The sequence below is a fragment of the Harpia harpyja genome, chromosome 12 (assembly GCF_026419915.1).
Source record: "Harpia harpyja isolate bHarHar1 chromosome 12, bHarHar1 primary haplotype, whole genome shotgun sequence".
NCBI classification, from domain to species: Eukaryota; Metazoa; Chordata; class Aves; order Accipitriformes; family Accipitridae; genus Harpia; species Harpia harpyja.
In genome coordinates, this window is record NC_068951.1 from 10,031,637 (window position 1) to 10,053,042 (window position 21,406).

Below are 21,406 nucleotides of genomic sequence, written 5' to 3' on the forward strand. Positions count from 1 at the left end.
GTTACATACTGCATTTTCATTTTATCTAAAATTTCATGATTATATGCTGGTCTGGATTGGAATCTTTAGAAATAGTGAAAATCAAATTTAAATATCTCTTTGCAAACATGCAGGCTTATGAATGAGAGAAATCGGAGGTGCTTTTAGAATAACAGTTGCTGGAATCGTGTTTTACTTTTTTAACGGTTCTTAAGAGTAGCAGAGGTAGTTGCATCTAGGCTGACTAAAAAGTCATCATGTGGTGCTGAGTATCATAAAAGTACCTAGAAAAATGGGAATTAATTATTACTGGTTTTGGGGGGGGGGGGGGGGGGGCGTCTCACAGCTGTGTCATGAACTGTGCCCCCCTACCCCCAGCAAAATGCTGCTGGTTTCGTGTGACTTTGTGCTGTCTTGGTGCTATCGGGTGTGCTGAGCACCAGGTGTTTCCCCTCAGAGCTTTGTTTCCTAGGGGCCCTTGTTCTCTTTCCCGACTGCCTTTGGTTGCTGACCTTCTGTTTGGCTGCCCTTGGAGGAAAAAATGAAAGCTTAAATCAGTGAGCACTACAGTAGGGATTTGGGGCAGTGTGTTGGTTTACAGTGAGATTTTATTTCAGTGGCACGATTCTGCAAATCTTTTCATTAATTAGAGTGGGATGTGGTGCCGTAAGTAGCACTGCTGGTGTGTACGCTCAGTGCTGCGTCTTGTTGACTCTGCCGCTGCGAGTTAAATCCCTGCAGTGGGAGTTGGATGAAATGGCGACAGCAAACGTCCCAGCTGCCGTGTTTAATGGGTCACTCGCTGTTGCTGCGCTTGTAATGGTGTCGGGTGTGAATGGCAAAAGGGTGCTTACCAGGGAACATGCTCCTCCGGTGAAACAGTGAGTGCCATGTCTGTATTCGTGGTGTCTCGGACTAGAAAGCGATATAGCTTAAGGTTAGGGAGATAAACACACTTAATTTTTAGTGAGCAAAGGAGCACGAAGGTTGACTTTAACCATGATGTGCACTTTTCCTGAATCAGCTGCTCTGCTGCTCCAGATAAGAGGCTGGAAAAAAAGGCAACAGAGATACTTCAGGGAGTATGTGTGGAAGGGAGATGGGCAGCGCCTCCCTGGCATGTTAAGGCCTCTTCAGGGCTACTCTGCTGTCCTTGAGGGTTGTTTTTATTCATTTTTGGGGGATGGTTAGCAGCCTGGGCTCAGTCTTAGCTAAGAGCTGACCATGCATATGTACATGATACTGCTCTGTAGCCAATGAGTCCAGGTTTGTACCTCCAAGGGAGCCAACTTCTGTCTGGAAGAGCTGGCAGTAAGCCAAAAGAGAGAAACCCAGATGGGTTTGAGTTGACTAAATGCCCTCTGGTATCTCCATATTGTCTCTCCTTCCTGTTCCTGATGTCAGGAAGCTTCACCCTCTTTTTTTGGTGTAGGCTATAAGCAGAGTTAAACTCTGCCAGACCTGCCTCTGCCTCTTTGCTTTGGATTGAGCTGGCTCTCAACATCTGGAGCTGTTTTTGCTTGGTGTGGTCCAGCAGTGTTTGTGTTTCAGAACAGGCTGGTCCTCCACAGAGGTAACATGGATGTTGCTCATCTGAATTGATTCATAATCCACATGCACCAGATGCAGATGGTGAAGAACTGGCAATGTTTTTGTGAAGGAACTCCCAGATCCTTTGCTTCTATTTCTCTTAGGCTATGGCTGGTGAAAATATTTCCTTTCAAAAAATAATTGTGTGTATCTGAAGGTAGGAGTGTCACACAGTCTTGAGCACCCTTGCTTTTAAGCTTGTTGTATTTCTGCTACATGTAAGCAGTCTAGTGGTTGAAAGGAGCTGAAAATTGTTTCTTCTAGAGTATATGTATAATTTTAAGATGATCAATGACATCATAACAAGGAAAATATCTCATCCTAATGGGATTGCGTAGGTCAGCTATGAACAGACGCTGGAGGGTGAAGGTGAGAATCTCCTAACCCTGTGTGCACTGCAGCTACGGTGGATATGTTACAGAAAATCAGAAAAACCGGTGGTGGTAGGTTTGCATCCCAACAGTTTCTATGCTGGGTTAGCTAAGAACTGTCAGACTTAACTTCCTCTGAAACACAGGATCACTGAAACAAATTGTAGGAAAAATAACAGAGATTTTTAGCCAAGATCTGTTTAAAAAGATGCATTTGCACTTAAGAGATTGTGAGTATTAAGCTGTATACTTTGGAAAGAACCAACTCTGTCCTTTGTCAGAAGGCCAATATTTGGGCAGAGCTAAATATGCTGAAATTGTGCCTTGGCCCAGAAGGCAAAGAAGCCAAGGGGTGAAAGCTGCAACAGCCAAGAAGCAGTCTAGCTTTGTTAGATTTTTTGTTATGTTTCTTCTTGTTCCAGCTTTGTAATGAAATGTGTGCTTTTGTACTCTGCTAGAATAACTTCCCCCCCCCCCCCCCCCCCAATATCAGAAGTGGCCCATGGGGATCTAACAGGAGCTGGACTTCTTTCCCCTAGGGAGCAGCAAATCTTCAGTGGTGTGTAAGGATGAGCTCACACAAACTCACGTCCAGCTGTATTTTGGGGTTCATGGGAGTTATGCTCTTTTCCACCAGTGTGGCAGGATTTGTTTTAGTGTTTGTAATGCTAGGTGAGGGGTTAGTGGAGAGACGTATGCTTTGGCACTCACAGCTGCTTTTCTGGAGAGTAGCAGACAATGGATAGATGTATCATTTTGGGAATACCTGCTTGCATTGCATCTAGTGAAGGGTAAAACCGTGTTGCTATTGCTTATTAAGACTTTTCTCTAAGAAACACATATTCCATCTTTTTTTTTCCCCCTCATTTTCCATGTGTATTCTTTATATGCTTAAATAACAGTTTTTCTTCATAAAGCTTAATTATTTTTTTGCTTTTGCTTTTTGTGTGTCTGACAAGCAACTACTAGAGAGAGAGTATCCATTACTAGTGGGTTTATGAAGATTAGCATGTCTGCCCCTGCATGAGTACAGGGAAGATGGAAAGTAACTGTGTCTTGTGGTTTTGTTCTCTCTTACCTTGAATATTTCTATTTTTTGGTTCTTAAGAGTAGAAACTAGCAAGAAACGTGTGGAGTGAGATACACATTGGTTTGATTTGGCTTCCTGAAAAGCTTTGGTCTTTGTTTTTCTCCTTATAAAAGGAAAACCCAGAGTGTTTTTTAGCTCTATATTGTGTGACCTTCTCATCAGGCAGCACAGCATGCTGGTTTTGGCTGGGATAGAGTTAATTTTCTTCATAGTAGCTAGTATGGGGCTATGTTTTGGGTTTGTGCTGAAAACAGTGCTGATAACACAGGGATGTTTTTGTTATTGCTGAGCAGTGCTTAGACAGAGCGAAGGCCTTTTCTGCTCCTCACCCCACCCCACCAGCAAGGAGGCTGGGGCGGGCACAAGAATTTGGGAGGGGACACAGCTGGGACAGCTGACCCCAACTGACCAAAGGGATATCCCAGACCATATGGCATCATGCTCAGCATATAAAGCTGGGGGAAGAAGGAGGAAGGGGGGGACGTTGGGACTGATGGTGTTTTGTCTTCCCAAGTCACCATTACATGTGATGTAGCCCTGCTTTCCTGGAGATGGCTGAACACCTGCCTGCTGATGGGAAGTGGTGAATGAATTCCTTGTTTGCTTTGCCTGAGTGTGTGACTTTTGCTTTACCTATTAAACTGTCTTTATCTCAAGCCACGAGTTTTCTCCCTTTTACCCTTCTGATTCTCACCCCATCCTGATGGGGAGGAGAGAGTGAGTGGCTGTGTAGTCCTTAGCTGCCGACTGGGGTTAAACCACAGGCAGGAATGGCTAAATGCTACATCCTCGGTACTCGACCAGTGTATTTTGCAAGGCTTTGTTCATTTTTACAAGCCTTTACTTGGGCAAAGGCTCATCTTGGCACAGTTAAACTGAAGGATTTATAGGTAATTATAACTAATATTAACTGATCTGGAAGTTCTTTTTTAGCAATATGTGATTAAGATTAATAGATATATCATAAGTGGTACTCTGGCAGCCAGCTTATAATTGTTAAAACGATGGTTTTTAAATTGGCCTTTTTGTGTAGCACAGTGGTAATGGGTAAGGTGTTACACTTTTTTCAAGGCTTTGCACTGGGGATTTATGTTGGGCAATGATGTTGTCACACCCTTTATAAGGGCTGGATCTTGGAAAGGCAGCCAGGTTCATTAGATCTACTGAACCATAGCCTACTCTTTCTAATAATAAACGCTGTCCCAGTGGTATAGCTAAGGATAGTGGAGAAAACTGTCATTTGAAAGGGAGAAACTGATGAAATGTTGGGGGGAAGAAAAAAAATCTTTCACATGTGACTTGCTGTCAAGTGGGTAGGAAGAAATATTCTTGTGCTGTCATGGTGCAACAGGATGTCTTTTGAATCTACATTAAACACTGATCTGGCACTGTCGTGGTTTAACCCCAGCCAGCAACTAAACACCATGCAGCTGCTCACTCACTTCCTGCCCCCCCCAGTGGGATGGGGGAAGAATGGGGGGGAGGTAAAACTCATGGGTTTAGATAAAAACAGTTTAATAGGACAGAAAGGAAGAAAATAATAATGATAATAACAATAATAATAATAAAAGGATTGGAATATACAAAACAAGTGATGCATGATGCAATTGCTCACCACTCGCTGACTGATGCCCAGTTAGTTCTTGAGCAGCAATCCCCACCCCCCCCAGCCAACTCCCCCCAGTTTATATATATACCGGGCATGACGTCCCATGGTATGGAATGCCCCTTTGGCCAGTTTGGGTCAGCTGTCCTGGCTGTGTCCCCTCCCAACTTCTTGTGCCCCTCCAGCCTTCTTGCCGGCTGGGTGTGAGAAGCTGAAAAATCCTTGACTTAGTCTAAACACTACTTGGCAACAAATGAAAACATCAGTGTGTTATCAACATTATTTTCACACTAAATCCAAAATATAACACTATACCAGCTACTAGAAAGAAAATTAACTCTATCCCAGCCAAAACCAGGACAGGCACCATGCAAACTGGTTAAAGAATGGGTATCCTAAAAATACAAGGCACTATGACTTTATACTTTGGAAAGACTCTTCCAAATGTTATTAGCAGAGTAGTCCAATGATAACCTATCCCAACTCCTGATCCAAATGCGGTTCTGAGATACTGAGGCTGTGGCCTCACATGCAGCAGCAAGGTAGCTTAGGATATGCTGTCCTCTCTGTTGAGCCAGGATGGCTGGTTGTGGGGCTGTGCAGTAAATCAAACTGGGAGCCAGTCCAGTGGAGTGCTTCTCCTCCCGTTCCCTGGCAAGCTCCCCAACTTGATTCACTGTGTGCCTATGGATCAGAAACCACCTTTCAGGGATGGGAGCAATTCTGTATGGGGGAAGAAGCCTGAGCTGGCACTTCTCTGATGTGCTTGTGCATCCACAGCCTTCAAATGATCGCTAGAATTTCCTTGGTCTATTTTCTGGAAAAGGTACCTCTGCAAAATAGCGTCATGACCCAGGCTGGACAGACCAGGGAGTCCCGTTGAATTTGGAATTCCCTTGGGCTAAATTAAGGTGAAACAACACCAAACGATCAGTTAAACATTTTATTCATGGCAGAAACAAACTGAACTTAGGAGGCATAACAATAGGTGGAAGGGTTTCTCACAACAGGAATTGGCATGAAACTAGCTCAGTGACCTGTGTAACCTGTGGTAACCATGTACATCAATTCAGGGAATAAGGAGATCCCTCCTGTTGGGTCTTGAGGTTCAGAGTGGACCCCCTTGCTTTCTAGACTTCTTCTCAGAGAAGAGCCTAAGGGTGGCTAGACCCACTCTTAGTCCCAGACTTGTTCAGCAGTTTTATGTCTTAAAGGGATGAGGTGTAGGGATTATAGAAAAGGAAAGAGAAAGCGAGAAAAAGGAGAAGAGAGAGAAAAAGGAAAAGAGAGAGATTTCACCGGTCCTGGGTCCAGTGTTGGTCTAAAGGTCCAGTTCCTGTGGCTGTGTGCATGTGAGGCTTCGGTTTGTGTCCTTTTATCATCCTTGCCCCTCCTTTGGGTGGGCACTCGAACTCATTAGGCTAATTAAGTGTCATGTGTGGTTTGTGCTTTCAGAACCTTTGGGAGATGGGTCGGTGGGCTTGGGGGTCATTTGGGGAGTAACTGCTTTCCTGCAGACATGACCATTATTTGATCTTTGGCCATGCACGGTGAGCTGCCTTGTTAGCACATCAGAACAGGTTGCTGCCCACCCTTGGGCATGCCTTCCCTGTCCTGTTGCTGATGGGTGCTGATCGGCTTCTTTTCAGCTGGGGTTCCTTGCTGTGCAGATTTTGTTGTTATGCAGAACTTGCCCCACCACAATGTTTGAGACGTTTACTCTTTCAGTCTCTCACAAATGGAAAATAAGTTTACTCTTGTTTTTACAGTGTGATTTTTCACCTAGAATGGAGTAGGTACATACGTTAGTGCCACTGCTAGTTTGGGAGGTGTTGAACTGATGCAGAACAACTGTGTAGTTATGTTCTATTTAATCTTTAATATTGGATTGTTAAGTTATAATTTTGAAAAGTCTAAAAGCTATCATGTTTAAAATCACTGTCAGCATCCTAACCCTAGACGAGTTCCAAAGATGAGCTTGAGAACTCTATTAGGTACCAAAAAATCATAGCTCAATGAAGATTGATTTATCTATGTCACATCATAATCTCCCTTTTCCCTCTGATATTCCACAAGCAGTAAGTAAGATGCCTCTCTTCCTCTGGAAGAGAACCCCATCAGCCTCTGTCTCTCTGTCCCCAGCTGACCCTCTCTTAGGTCACTGAAGCAACCAACATCATTCAACAGTTGTTATTCCTTTATATTCACTCTTGAAGTTTTGTTCCTTTTCCAGACCTGGACCTGTTTGCCTACTCCTCAGTGTAGCTGGTGCTGGGGTTCAGACCTCTCATTACCTGCATCCTCAAACAGCTGCTGACTCTGCCACTGCTAGTTTATCTGTAACGCAGTTTTAAAGCTGTTTAAACCTTGCCGGCCTGTGTCTGGAGAGCCAGAAGGCTGCTGGATGGCTGTTGTGAGCTTGCAGTCTTGCTAGCCTTGCGTACCCTGCCCCCCCCGGCCCCAATTTGTGCCATTTTTTTTCCAATGTAAGCATGTATTATTGTTGTCCCAAAAGTGGGGTTGTTTACCCAGCGTATGAATCGCCAATACACACACAGAGCAGAGGTATTTTATTCCAATTCATGTTTGTGCAAAGATGGGGGCTAGGTGGTAACCCTCAAAGCTAGCACACCTCATGCCTAAACGGGCAAGCAATTTATACAGTTTAGTTTTACATATTTAGTTTCCAGTGTTCTTCCCCAAAACTGTTATCGGTAGTTGCTTATCTACCACAGTTTCTATTGGGCTAAAGTTTTCCCCACTGTGAATTAAAGATACAGTGTTCTTTTATTCTACAGTGCATGCTCAAGGAGGTGGGGAGGAAAGTCGTCTTGGTCTTGAATTGAGTCGGTGGTCGTGATCTCCCCCTGCCACCTTTACCTTTCCTCCAGTTATCTAAGATATTTGCTGACTTCATGCCCATTAGCAATTATTCAACTTTGGGCACCTCCTGCAGTAGGATGTTCCCTTCTTATCAGTCTTTTAGTTCTTCAGGGGCACAGTTGTTAGGGAGGCATGCATTGTTTATACAAAGGGCATCCTGTTTCACAACACCTTTCTGGCCTTTTTAAGGTGGCTTAAGTACATCATTATCACATGCAATGGTTATTTGTGCTGCCCTGACTTGTCTGCACATCTAATAAGATACAGGTCACCTTTGAAAACTTGAGCCATGTCCTGTGTCCAGGTTCTGCAGGAGCAGCAAGCTGTCTCATCGAACTGTTGTGAAATGTCTCATTTATCTGAGCTATCTTGACTTTTGAGGTGATTTTTCTCAAGACTTGTGCATGGAGTTGTAACAGCTAAATCTACCAGTTCTCTCCTCCTCCAGGCATGTCAAATTATTGCTTTAGATACGCATAAACACAACAGGTTGCACCACTCCAATAGAAAAATGTGCTCTTAGCAGCTGCTGAAACTTAATTCTCAATATATTCATTCTTGTATAGACAGTTCTGCCAGCAGAAGCAAAACAAGTCCTGATTATTACTTATGTCTTAAATAAGTTTAAAGTCTCCTGAATGACATACAGAGAATAGGCTTAAATCTCTTTTTTGTGTCACTGCTGAAATTAAGTTTTTAATTTTAGCACCTTAATTGGGACTAGTTAGCTTTGGAGTTAACCCTACAACTGAAGAATATGCAAATAAAAATGTAATGTTCTGTTTACTGATACTGTTTTCTCTGAGGCCATGATTTTGGGGCAGGGTGGTGGTGGTTTGTTTTGAGCTAGGCCATGATAATTACAGGAAGGATTGTTCTAATATTTGTGTTGTAACTATGATTTGCCATTTCTTTTCTGTACGTTAATGCCAGTGGTTTTTGCTGTGTTTATCTAGACTGCTGGAGTTGCAAACATGCTTAGAAAGAAAAATCAATGTAAATTCAGCTAATCAATTAATATGCATCTGTCTAGGCACAAAGAGTTTGTGGTCTAGTCATGGCACAACGTTTTAACTTTTGAATGTTTAGCTCCAGCTTTGGATGAAACAGCAGTAAGCATGAAAGAATAGAAGAGTGAGCACTTCCTCCTGTTAATTTACCTGTATATTTGCTTGCTTGTGTGTGGTGGGGTATGTTCTGAGGTTTTGAGTTTTGTTTTGTTTTCTTTGCTTGCGTAAGAGAGATTTTAGTTTTCTTGCACTGTTGTGTGTATCTGAACAGGGTTGTTTTTATTATTTCATCTTACAGGAGGAAAATGGCCCAAGCTACTGCACCAGTAACATCCATCCATGATGAAGACTCCTCTGAAAGCAGAATGGTGGTTACATTCCTCATGTCAGCACTTGAGTCAATGGTTAGTAAAGAAGCAGCTGTGTCATAACTGTCTTGGCATGTGCAGGATTACACCAATATATTGCCTCCTGCTGGGGAGCAGGAAAAGTGTAATGTTATATCTTTACCTTATTGCGTGCTGTTCAGCCAGCTGTAATTGTTATCTCCTTGCTTGTGGAAAATCATGCTAATGGTCGTCTTAACAGTCATTTTGTTTCTTGTTGTGGTGTGGTTGTTTCAAAAATTATTTTGTCAAATAAATAAATGGGAAATATTTCTTGATTGCTCAGGTAGAGTGTGGTTGAAAGGCAAGAGTATGTTCTAGTCTTTGTTATCTGTAATATAGAGTGAATAAATGGTCTTGAGGTTAATGCCTTGTCCTCAGCTGCTGTACCAATTCAACAAAACTTGTTCAGAAAACACTGTTTGGGTTTTTTTAAGTTGGCATATCACCTGTTTTGTAGAAGTTATTTTATCATTGCGTGGTGGGGTTTAAGGTTGGCCAGGGCTGTGAGTGGAAATGTCTGTCCTGTTTCCTTGAAGTTGAGGCACTGTCAAAGATTTGGTTCTTTAAAATTGTTGTCTTAAATGATAAGCAAGAACAAAAATTTTCTTTTGAGCAATGAAACTTTGAATGGGATGGTTATAAGATAATGGATTGCAAGCCTCTTTTCCCAATGGGTATATTTGGTTCCTAAAAGCTTTGTGTCACTTTTTCTTCTCATGCTGCAGTAGTTGGTGTCTTTATAGGTTGCAGCAAACTTTGATCTGAGTTCCTAGGAGAAATTGACTTTTTGTGATCACTTCTTGATGGTCTCACTAATTTTCTTGGGATCTTTGCTCTCTCCTTGCACCACAGGCTTCCTGCCTTACTTCTTTGCCAGAAATTTCTCCTAGCAGAACACATGTAGGTGTTCACAGGGAAGGTGCAATCCTTCTGCTCAGGAGGAATTCACCTGAGCCTGAGCACAGCAGGCAGGACAAGGCAGACTGCAGGCAGCCTTCCTGCTTGCAACCACACCTTTCTGAATGAACATAAGTGTGCTGTGAATGAACAAAACTCCTGTACGTTCTGTTGAAAGTTGGAGTTGGAGTAAGACACTCAATATGATTATCTAACAGGGAAGTGATAATTTCACATGGATCGATGTCATAAATCATTTTAATTAAAAACAGTGCAATCTCTGAGTCTAGACAAAGCCTTAATTTCACTAATGCATCAACAATGCTTTTAAGATTCCTGATGAAAAGCACTCCAGATGTATAAATTGTCCTTTGCTAATGGCTGATGTTATGTTACTCGCAGTACCTTCTGAAGGGTGGATGCTGGCAGCAGGAGTAATAACTGTTTTACATGATACCACATACATTTCTATTAACTGTACTTTTAACTATGGTAATAAAAACTTCTTGTTTTTCTTTTTGTAGTGTAAAGAACTTGCCAAGTCCAAGGCAGAAGTTGCCTGTGTTGCTGTATATGAAACAGATGTGTTTGTAGTTGGAACTGAGAGAGGAAGAGCCTTTGTCAATTCTAGGAAAGATTTTCAGAAGGATTTTGTTAAATACTGTAAGTTTCAATGTTGTGTTTTTGTATTTCACAAGCTGCTTAATGTGTATTGCATAATACTAAGAACTTTGGGGAGCAAAGTTCTGTATATCATGGCTACGTGCTATAATTATGCTGGCTATGGCAAAACCATCTGTTTAAGAACGTAAAAATGATCAATAACAGTGGTCTTGTTTAGAGTGTTATTTCAACTGTGGCTGGAAGTGTTCATTTTTTCTTAGATAATGTGACAAACTAGTACAATAAGAAGTATTAGACTGTCCACCCTCGCAACACATTCTGCATTTCCACGTGTATGTTAATTTTTCTTTGTATCCTTTCCTCCAAGTCTTTTTTCCACTCATGAAGGCTGGGCAGGACATTGAACAGGTAGTGGACTGCTTCTGTCAGCTCCAATGGTCCTGGTTCTTCAGATTGCTCTATGCCTTATTGAAGCAGATACACATTTTTGACAAGATACTATTTTTTATGTAGCTTTATTTATATCACTGTTATTTAGTAAACAGAAATATATACCTATACCATAATGACTTAAAATTACATCTGCATTACTTTTGTACTCCTTTAAGTACTTCTAGGGTGTGATTTTGTTTAATTTCATTTTTTTAGTAAAACAGTGGAACTTTTGTGTTCATAAAACATAGTCCATTGGTACAGGACAGTATTTTTAGGAGCTGGGTTTGAAAGATTCAGTGGCTCTTTGAGGGAGCATTGATATGCTCATTTAGGAAAGTGTTGTTGATGGATACTGCTTTATCAATAAAGAAATGTATGTTTACCTGCCTAGGGAAAGGGAGAGATGCAGGTCAAGAGCAGGCTGTGAGAGAAGAATCAGGCGGGGGGGTGGGGGGCTTGGGGGAGTTCAAAAGCAACAGCTGTAAAATGTTCTGGCTTGACTAATTAAATGCTGCTTGGAAAGCAACTGTGTTTAATCTATAACAGAAACATTTGCTCCTAAAAATGCTTTTGCTGCTAGCTAAAATTCTCCTGGAGGTTCTGTCTTGAGGTCATTAGTTCGTGGTGGGGCTCTGGATTTTTTCCACTGTCCTACTTGCTTGGACAGTGACTTCCCTTGCGCATAAGTGTATTTACTCTAAGGAAAGTCAAGACAATGTTGCATTGTAAGAGATAACTGATATCAAAATGCAGAATTACGACCTCACTGAGGAATCAAGTATAGGATGAATCAATTCCTTTTTTATTTTTTACAGGGGCAGTCTTCTGATACTGGTATTTATGGAAACTCTTAGCTGAATAATGGAGGAGAGTTCAGTTCTTCACCTGATTTATTTTTTTTGTTGTTGTTGTTCCTCAAAGGTCTTCCCAGAGGTCCTAGATACTTTGTTTTATTGCCAGTACAGTGGTATCATGGGCCTTGATGTACAGGAGACTTTGTATACTGGGCACATCTATTGGTAGGGAGTCTGAAATAACTGGGATTTGGTGTTTGATCTCCCTGGCTAGATCTGTATTTCTGGTTCTGTACCATGGGAAGCACTGGCTTCTCATCCGTGCTTGCGTTCGACTGTATCAGGTGTGGTTTCTATAGATACGTGCATGTGTTGAAATCTTACATTAGTTCTGATAATTCTGATCCTTTGCTTTATTCCAGTTACAAGATGCTCATTCTTGGGCAGTGTTTTGTACTGTCAGGCCAACGAGATTAAACAATATCCGCTTTGAAAACAGTGTTTTCATTATGCTTCTTGCAGAACATTGTGGTGTAGATCTGTGTGAATAAAGCCAACTAACCTCAGTCATTGCTTTCATGGTTTCACTAAGTGCATATCCCCCATACTTTCTGGAGTTTTGATGCTGGAGGTAGTTTTCTCCTGTTGCTGAGAAAGATGTTGCAAATTCCAGAAAACTTGACTTCAGAACACCAATTATTAGGAATAATAGCATTACGTATTCCTGGCGATGCTGATTCCATCACTGCCTTTGACAACTTTGAAGTCTTGATGAAGTTTATCTTTTGACCTAAAACTTATAACTGTGGAGGCTACAGTTCCTTTCCCCTTGCACCTTGTTTCTTCAGTTAAATATGAAAGCTAGCAATAGACAATGTTAGCTGCAATTTTAGTAGGTGTTTTGGAAAAGTCCAGGAAGGCCACAGTTCTGTGCGTTTTTAGTAAGTTAGAGTTGGGCCCTTTTTGTTCCTTTATGATTAATAAAGGCTTCCAGGAGATTCTTACATTGCTGTTAGAATTAAATCTTTAAAAATTCAGCTGTGATGTCAGTCCCTGGAACACATGGTGCTGACAGTATTGAGAATTAGCTCTCCACTTGTATAGGTCTCTTCATTTTTCTTTAAGTATAGAAACAGAAGTGTAGTTACTAAGCATTCCTCTGGTTATGTCTGACTCTGTTGTGACAAGCCAGCATGTGTCTCCCGTCTTTACCTCCACTTTTCCCACAGCTCCTTTGTATAGTTTGAGTAAATATGAAGAGTTTTCAGAATTTGGAGGCCTCAGGCTTCAAACCCACTGCTTACTTTTAATAACGAGTATCATTTAGTGGGCTAAATTGCTGAAGTGTATATATGAGGTTTATGAAGGAAGTAGCATGTACACTTTCTAGCAGTATAGGACTGATAAAAATAACAGCGGTTCAGTGAAAGCAGCATTGGAGTTTGGTTTCCTGTGGCTTTCATTCATAACAACTTTCACCCACGTGGGTTCCCTAACGCCTAGCTGCAGGGGAAGGAGGAGTCCTGCGCATACCTCATGTACCTTGTTACCTTAAGAAAATGCGTTAGAAACAAATTATAGCAATGCTTTTTTTAACATTAGTATGGGTTGTGTAGTGAGTGTTGAAGAACCAGTCAACAGGCATTAATTATTTAAAGTTGGGTCACATAATATATTCTTCTGAACTGTTCTTAATTAAGATGGCTAAGCCCTATGTTACAGTGAAATGGTATGTTTCAATCAAATAGAACTGCATGTGCTTGTACACATAACATGTAACTTAGGTAACCTGTGGTGTCAGTGATTCTAAGCCTTTGTAAGTTTGTATTGTACATAAAAAGAGTATATTCTTCGAGTACCTGCTCATATTCAGAATGTGGACAAGCATGGATACTTGTGTACTGTAAGCAGTCAAGATCATACACGTCTTGCCCTACCAGTACCTCTTTGTTTTAGTTGCTGTTCCCTGCTGAAGTGTATTGTGTGGTCCTCAGTTCCTCTTGGATGGCCTCAGCAAGATGAAGTGCCTCCTTGCTCTCTGGATTGCTGCAGAGTTCTGGGTTATCAGCCATCGTGAATGGGAGACTTATTCCTGGGGTGCTTCAAGAATGCTGTTCCCTTCATGTATTCATCTTTGTCATCTTGGCAGTTTCCCTTGAAGTTTGGTCGAGGTTTGGTATCAGCTCTGTGGAATTCATTCTCATTTGAATGGAGCTGCAGATGGTTTATAAAACAAACAAAAAAACCAGAAGAGGTCTCATCATCCGCAGGCTGTATTTGCCTGTCAGAAGTGACCTTTCAGAAGAGCTTCATGACTCAGAAACACCTTTTTGGTCATCTGCTCTGGACTTTGAAAGAGATTTACCTAGCACTGTGTGTTCCATCCTATCTGCCAAGGAGCTGATTGTTCTCCAAGAATCTTGGTTGCCTCTGCTAGCATTTCCACTGGTACCGGCTGTTGCACCATCGGTATGTAGGTCGCACGGAAGCGTAATCCTGCTAGTTCTGTAGCTTTCTGTCAGCTCTCCCAGTCATGCTGCTTTTTTTCCTTCTTTGGTGCCAGGGCTCTGGGCTCGCTTGCCTGAGGTGGGGCCATCTTGCATATGTAGATGGTTCATCTTGGATGATGTGTCCTTTATTTTTAGGAGCCTTTGTTTTCCTTCTGGTGGCCTCAGGTTTCCACACTGATTTTAACAGTGCATCTGGTATGGGCCAGAGTTTGGCTTCAAGTCCTGCTAGAGACTTTTGCCCAGCATCTTTCACTCTTCTTACCTGTACCTCCATGTCCATCCAGCCACAGGTTGCAAGAACTCCTTGTAGCTTCAAGAATGCTCAGAATCCCAGTGGTTTTAATGGGCACAGCTGTTCCTCCTGCTCATGATGAATGAATGGCACACAATGCTCCAAAGACCTTTTGGGAAAGATTGCTCAGCTTTGGCTCCTCAGTATCTTGGGTATGTGGATTACTGTTCCCTTTTGGATATCCTCCATTATCTGCAGGCAAGTAAAATGACTCTTCCCATAAACTAGGCTACTGCGGGCCTGCTTGAAGATCTACGGCTAGGCTTCTGTCTCATTGAATCCTGGCCTTTGAGCAAATAGAAGTATCAGGTTTTCTGGGGAATTCTTCTTCTGACATTGTGCTCCCTTATCTCTTTGACTCTGTAACTAATGTAATGCTTCAGCAGTTTAGAGGGGGGCAGAAAAGGCAAACAAAAACAGAAACCTGAAAGGCTAGATCTTACTGGTTTAAAAAACAAACTCAAAACTGGCAAGTCTCTAACTGGATTGGCAATTGTTGGACTGCTTTGGCATACTGTAATTTCCATCTGAATACCTGAAATTGGCATTTCTGGGCTTGTAGTAGCTTGTCCCTATAGTCTAGAGAGAATTAAGCATCTCTGGCTGAAGTTATACTGTGTCTAGAGTCTTGCTGTGGTAGATGCAGGCTTCCTACTCCATAGCTGTAATTGTAGGTATGCAGTGACTGTCCTCATTTCAGGTTTTGGCTTCCACAGAAGCTGCTGTTCACTGTGCAGGATGTCTGTGGGGAATGAGCTTTTTAGCTTAATCTCTCAGAAAGTTTCAAATGCACAAGAAGACTGTAGAGCAATCCTTTGGTCTTCAAGGATGTGCAAATGGGATTCTGAGTAGTCGGTCTGTGCATCACAACTACACTGGAGAGTGTCAGTCTACTTCATCCCTAGCTGTTCATCCCCATAGTCTGGAGGATGCCTGTGTGGGATTAAAGCAAATCTGTTACTGCCTAGACCTTGTTTTCTAGGCAGCATCTTCTCAGCTATGGCAAGGAGGTATAACTCATTTCTGTCTTTGCTTTCTGTGTTCCCTTCAGTGGCAGAATTTTGATCTGTTTCTAGGGATTCTCCTCATGAAATCTTACTCTTGCTGTTCTCTGAATGACAGAAATAGTTTCTCCTTACGTTAAATGTTAATGTTTGAACTATGACTGCACAGGACAAACCTACTCACATGTTCTAAGAGGCTGTTTTGCATCTCTAGCTGTGATACTACAGCACAGCAAAAGTGCTGTCGGTGAACATAGTGCGCTCTACCTGGGATTGGGGCTGTTCGATGGTATCACATACACCGTACTGAGATCCTGGGCACCTGGAAGGCAACCTGAATGCTCTGGATACACTTTGATCAGAAGTGATGGCTTTGCTCACTTCAAGAGATCTCATGAGCAGTGAATACGAGCTCTATGGTTGCTGCCTGCATGAGGACTTTCCTACAGAGGAATTCGGGGTGGTGGCTGGAGTCATCTCCTATGGAAAAGTGCATATGGACACTACAGCCCTAAAGTCCAACTGTCTGAAGGCAGCAGCTTCCTTTGCCTGTCATTATCTGTCTTACGCTGTTTCTTACTGACAAGAGGTACATGCACTCCAAATTGCCTAACAGGTTTTTTCAAACTAGAAATATTTTATGAAATAAAATAGTCAATACTTCTTTTGTGATTGAGGTTTAAAAAATGTTAGTATTCTCCATTGCACCACCACAGGTGCAATTAGTTCTAATATTGGCAATAATTAAAGCAATGCTAGCAACAAGGCCAGATCTATAAAGCAACTTAGGTACCTAAAAAGCTAGAGGAAAATTTCTGAAAGTCTCCTTGGCATTTAAATAGCTCAGAAATAGTATTTTTGTCTTGAACTGTGTTCCCATTGTAGGTGACAATATCCAAAAAGCATGGTGTAAAAATACATTACTTCAATATTTTTTGACCAAAGCTCAGTAAAGCGGATAGCATATTGGTGTAAATATAAATTTTAACATGCTGAAGCTCTGACTGGCAAGTCTTGCTGCTTTCTTTCATTTTTCTAATGGATGAAGCTATTTATGTGTTTGATCTCGTCTGTGTATTGTCTATGCACTTTTACTATAAGCAATGCTGAACAGACTGTGATATTGCAGGCCTGAGAGCATCATGCACAGATCTTGTGTTTAGAAGATGATAGGTGGGAGTCAAGCTATAGTAGTGTGAATATTTTTATTAACTCAGTAGCTCTGGGTTAATTTTAGACTTGTGCTTAAAAATGTCTTTGACTAAATCTGCTGAGATAGCCCCTGACACTGCAGCTTGCTAGTTAGTGTGTGTACTGTACTGCTAGTCTGGATGTAGTCCTTTTATGGTACTTTATCTGGATGCTCTGGTAATGATGTAAGTAAAGTATTAATACAGTTGGTTTGCTTCTTCCTTACTATTGTGATTACCTCTGATTATATTCTGTATATCTTGCTTGTCATGCCTGTAGTAATTCAGAAGCAGTATCTAAATGGGGTGTTTAGCTTTTCAGCTCTAAAGCAGAATGTCTCAGACTTGAAATTGAGTACAGACTGAATCCCCTGACCTGTATGGAAGCAGCCTAATACCTTTACAGTATTACTCTAATAACAGAGGTTATTAGTGGGTCTAACTGCTATTGATCGTGTTTGTTTGTCCTTGTTATAATATCTAAAGGACAATCTTCATCATCATCATCTTTGTCTCTGATTATATGCTGCGGTATTATAGTGAAAATACCATTCTGTAACTAGCTGACACCTTTTTATGTTGTTCAGAGGCTAATCCCTTGACACTAATGCAGCTAGTTTAAAAATACCAGTTCTTTTTGATGATGATGTGCCAGTGTGGAAAACTGGTTTCCCACAGTCATTTTCTTTGGCCTTAAACTGTTCTGTGGCCAGCTGAGATTTCTGTGGCTTTTGCTGCTCCTGAAACTACAAAATATTTTGGAAGAGAAAGGAGTCATTAAATTGTAGACATAAATAGTAAATGAAAGAAAAATAAGAGCCAGGTGGAGGATTAATCCTGACAAAACACTCATGGAGTTGTGTGTATGCCATCACTAATCTGTTACCTATTTTAAGTGCAAATGGGTGGCTGTATCTGTGATTCTTGCTTTAGCTTTGGTCTTCCAGTGCACTTCAAAATGGGTACACTTTACAGAATGCATAGCAGGAAAAAACGATGTTGGAATAGTTGCTTTTTAAAGCTGTGACTGTCAGGATGCTTTCCTATTGCCAAGCCAGAGCTGTTTTACACTTCTGTAACTCTCTACCTCTTTTTTCATGCCAGATTTCCTTCCAGCTATTTGGGAGTGGCCTCTTTAAAACAACCTTTGCTGAATGCTTATTCTGTTTGCGTATCTGCTGAAACAGGCTCTTCCCAGTCACTTTTAATAGGAACTTACTCAGCTGTGGCTCTCGGTTGTGTTCATGAGTTTTCAACTCCCTTTTTGCAGCAGATGACTTGGAATTACTTGCGCTTCTCCAAATTGCAAGACCAGAAGAGATAGATGGCTGCTCCTGGCAACACTAACTGTAGCCCATCACTATTTCCCAGCCTAATTGTGCTGGCAAACTTGATGTATATACTCCTACGGTGTCTGCCACTTGGGAGTTAAGACCTTGCATCTCTGCTAGTGGAAGGGATCACATGAGCGTTCCCTTGTCCATTTTACATTACGTGAGCCAGGTTGCATCATGCCTGCTCAGTGATGTGTTAATGCTAACCTGGCTGGCTCTGCCTGGGGTTAATTAGGGAACAGTTTCATAATCCTTTTTGCTTGGGAGAGTTGTGGGCATGGTAACTGCTGGCTTCCTCTTGTGTGTCTGCAGCGCTCTGTGCAAGATGGTCTTCTGCATTTGTGCCCAGACCTCTGTGTGACTGTAAAACCTTAGCACTGTGAGTTAGTTCTGGGGGTCCCCATCTCCCTAGGATGCTGCAAAGATGTCTGGAGTGCCCTGATTGCTAAAACTTATGGGACATCTTTATTTAATAAAAAGCATGAAGCTTCAGATGTTCCTGCTGGAAAGCTAGGACACTTTGCTATATACATTGTGACTGCCTCCAGCACTCTGGGCTTCTGCTTTCCCAGTCTCTTAAAGTATTTACATCGTACTCTTTATTGGAAGCATTAGTTCATATTTTGCATCTATTTCTGCCCCACCCCTAGTTTTTGGGGGAGTTTTTCTGTTGCGGTTGCAAGTGCTTGATAAATTAACTGAACTGTGTTCATTCTTGGAGTCCCCAAGAGCTTTTTTGATTTAAGATTTAAGTTTCAAATTACTTTCTATTTTGTATTTGCAGAATGTAGCTATGAGTTAAAGCATCTACCCTTAAAGACTTGATCAGTATATTCCTAATAAATCACATGCTTGGGAATTAGTTTAAAGATAACATTCCTAGCACTCATCACACAGTTGCAAGTAATAAAAATAAAATCCAAAGCAATCATCCCCATCTTTCTTAGAGTAAGAGCTGCTTTTTTTTGCCATTTCTGTCTCCATTTGAGCTCACTTAAATGGTTCAGCTTACAGTCCCCTTCTGCCTAACCTTTTGAAATGCAAATAATGTAGTTTTTGAGTTGTCCTGTGCTCCATATTTCTCATATTAATATGTGTTCATTAGCCGAACTCTGCATTAATAGCCTAGATCTTAATGAAAGACATGGAAATAATTCTCCTATCTTTTAGCTTTACTTTGTGGCCTGCCATACTCTTTCTTTCTATTACTGTTCTCCTTCTCTTCTTTTTTCCCCCAACTTCCCAGACTGGTAGAAGGGCTTTACCTGAAGTGGGTGATGGCCAGCCCTGGCTAGCCATGCATTTTTGATGGTCTCCTTTGCAAGCCCTCTCTCATGGTATTAGGGGTGAATTAATCTGTTGTTCTTAAGTTTTACATTACTGGCAATTTCCCTTGTTTTACAAGTCTGTTTACCTCTTTTCCCAAGTTCTCAAAATTAAAAGAAAAATGCATTTTCAAAACTTGTTTCATACTTAGACACAAGTTATTTTTGAAGAGTTTTATAAGATCACTTTCTGCCTCCCTTCCTCAGGGGTGCTTCCTTTGCTTCCATCATCTGCCTCTCTGGCTCCATAGATGTGTCAGGAACAGAGACTCTTGCAGGTTGTGTGCCAGTCCAGATGCCTTTTCTTTCTAGCACCTTTAGCTTTAGCCATGCCCTGCCTAGCTTTAGCCATGCCCTGCCTAGCTCAGAGCTCTGTGCTATTTTTCTGTGTTTATTTCAGATTTGGGTAACTGGCCTCTTTTACAGTCCTATTAGAGCTAGGTTGCTTGGCTTGATTATCAGAAACCTTTCATGTTCTGTCTCTGCCTAGCCAGTTAAGGGGTATGAAGCTAACAGCTAGTTTAAAAAACTTGCTAAGAAAGTTCAGTCACATTTCAGTGGAGACCACACATCCCGTTCTCTGAGTCGCAAACAAACAGAAAATTACTGTAGATGGGCGAACTTTTTGAAGTTTCCTGGCTCCTGAATTCTGCCTCAGGTGATTTGCTTTTCTTGTGGTTTAAGTGATCCTTTGATAATCATAAAATTATTTTTCTTTAATTTGAGGTTATTGCCCAATTTCCTGAAGTGTAAAACTGGATGGCCTTAAAAAGCTCACAGATTAACTGGGTGGATGCTTTATAAAACAAAGCAAAACGCTTTTAGCCACACACACGTTTACTTTCCCTCTTTCATTGCTTATAGTTATTTTCAGAGAGTAATTTTCCTTAAGCACAAATGATAAAATATATGTACCTGAGTGTTGGCACAAAATAGTTGTTGCCCTTAAGTTGCCTCTCAGAGCGTCTGCGCAGGGGTGACATTCATACCCGTATGATCACTTCTTTACTTTCTCTACCTGGGGGATTAAAAAATCACCTGATTAAAAACCTTCTGATGTTGTAAGATGCCTTATGTACCATGGGACTGACAGCTCTTTTGCTAGAGGAGTGTTGAGCTCCATCAGCTTCAGATACTGAATCCTACCAGCTTTTCTCTGTTGCTTGTGTAGCATGTCATCTTCAGGTCACATTTTTGAGGAAATTTCAGTTACGTAAATTGTTTCTCTGCTAAAGCTTGATTTTTGTTTCTTATTCTTTGGTGAGAAGCAGACAGTGCTGGTTTTGTCACTTGTCTGCAGCACGACCCGGTGGGGCATGCTCTGCTCTGCAGGAGAAATGCAGCCTGCCTCCTCCAAACAGCAGCTTTCCCCTTACCCCTGAGTCAGGTGCTTTGAAGACAGACGTGCTTTATGGCCTATTTTAGTCTGCTGCACTCAAACCATGCTTTAGTGGACCTTCAGAATAAGTGTAGTATAACACTGCTGAGCTGTAACTCTCTTCATCAATTTATAAGCATGACAGCATCTATTTAAGGCAGGAGGCTATAGCATCTGTCCATACAGAGGTCAGGGTGTAGCTATCTAATTGCTGCCATGCAACAAGACAAAATTGCCAAATTAAAATTTGATCGTTTCAAGTATTCCATTATTTGTTCTATCATAAAAATTTTTGTAAGAGGGCTTTTTTTACTTTAAAGCAGCCTATTCATTTTATAAGAATGGTGACATCTGGGAGATTCCTTTTCCAGCCAAGTGGTAGGCTGGGCTGTCAAACCCAGTCTGCTGCTGATCAGGATAGGTAAGAGGGAATGGTGTTCTGAATAACCGAAACACCTGGATAGTACAAGAAGATAAGAGACACTCCACCATATGTGGACTTTCAGTGCAAAATGACAATTGTTAGGAGTTGGGTCATTGTAATCCTTCTGAATCTGGAATAGTTTTTGCAGAGTAACTGGACTAATCCTGCAGTATACTCCCAACTGTGCAGAATGCAATTCTTTTACCATATAACCATTCCTCACCCTTCCTGAGCCATTTACCCTGTAAATACAGCCCCCTATCCCTCTTCCCTGCCAGGTC

The 21,406-nt window shown here is 41.6% G+C and overlaps 1 protein-coding gene across 7 annotated transcripts in view; it reads left to right on the plus strand.

Moving 5' to 3' along the window:
- GTF2I (general transcription factor IIi) overlaps positions 1-21,406 on the plus strand; it is an 81,342-nt gene that overhangs the window by 2,967 nt on the left and 56,969 nt on the right. For all 7 annotated transcript variants that reach the window (XR_008237364.1, XM_052802730.1, XM_052802734.1 and 4 more), the window contains exons 2-3: positions 8,828-8,933; positions 10,340-10,478. Coding sequence is in view for 6 of the 7 variants with exons in the window: in XM_052802730.1 (XP_052658690.1) it covers positions 8,835-8,933; positions 10,340-10,478 (238 nt within the window). In the remaining variant the exon portion in view is untranslated. The remainder of the gene's footprint in view (positions 1-8,827; positions 8,934-10,339; positions 10,479-21,406) is intronic.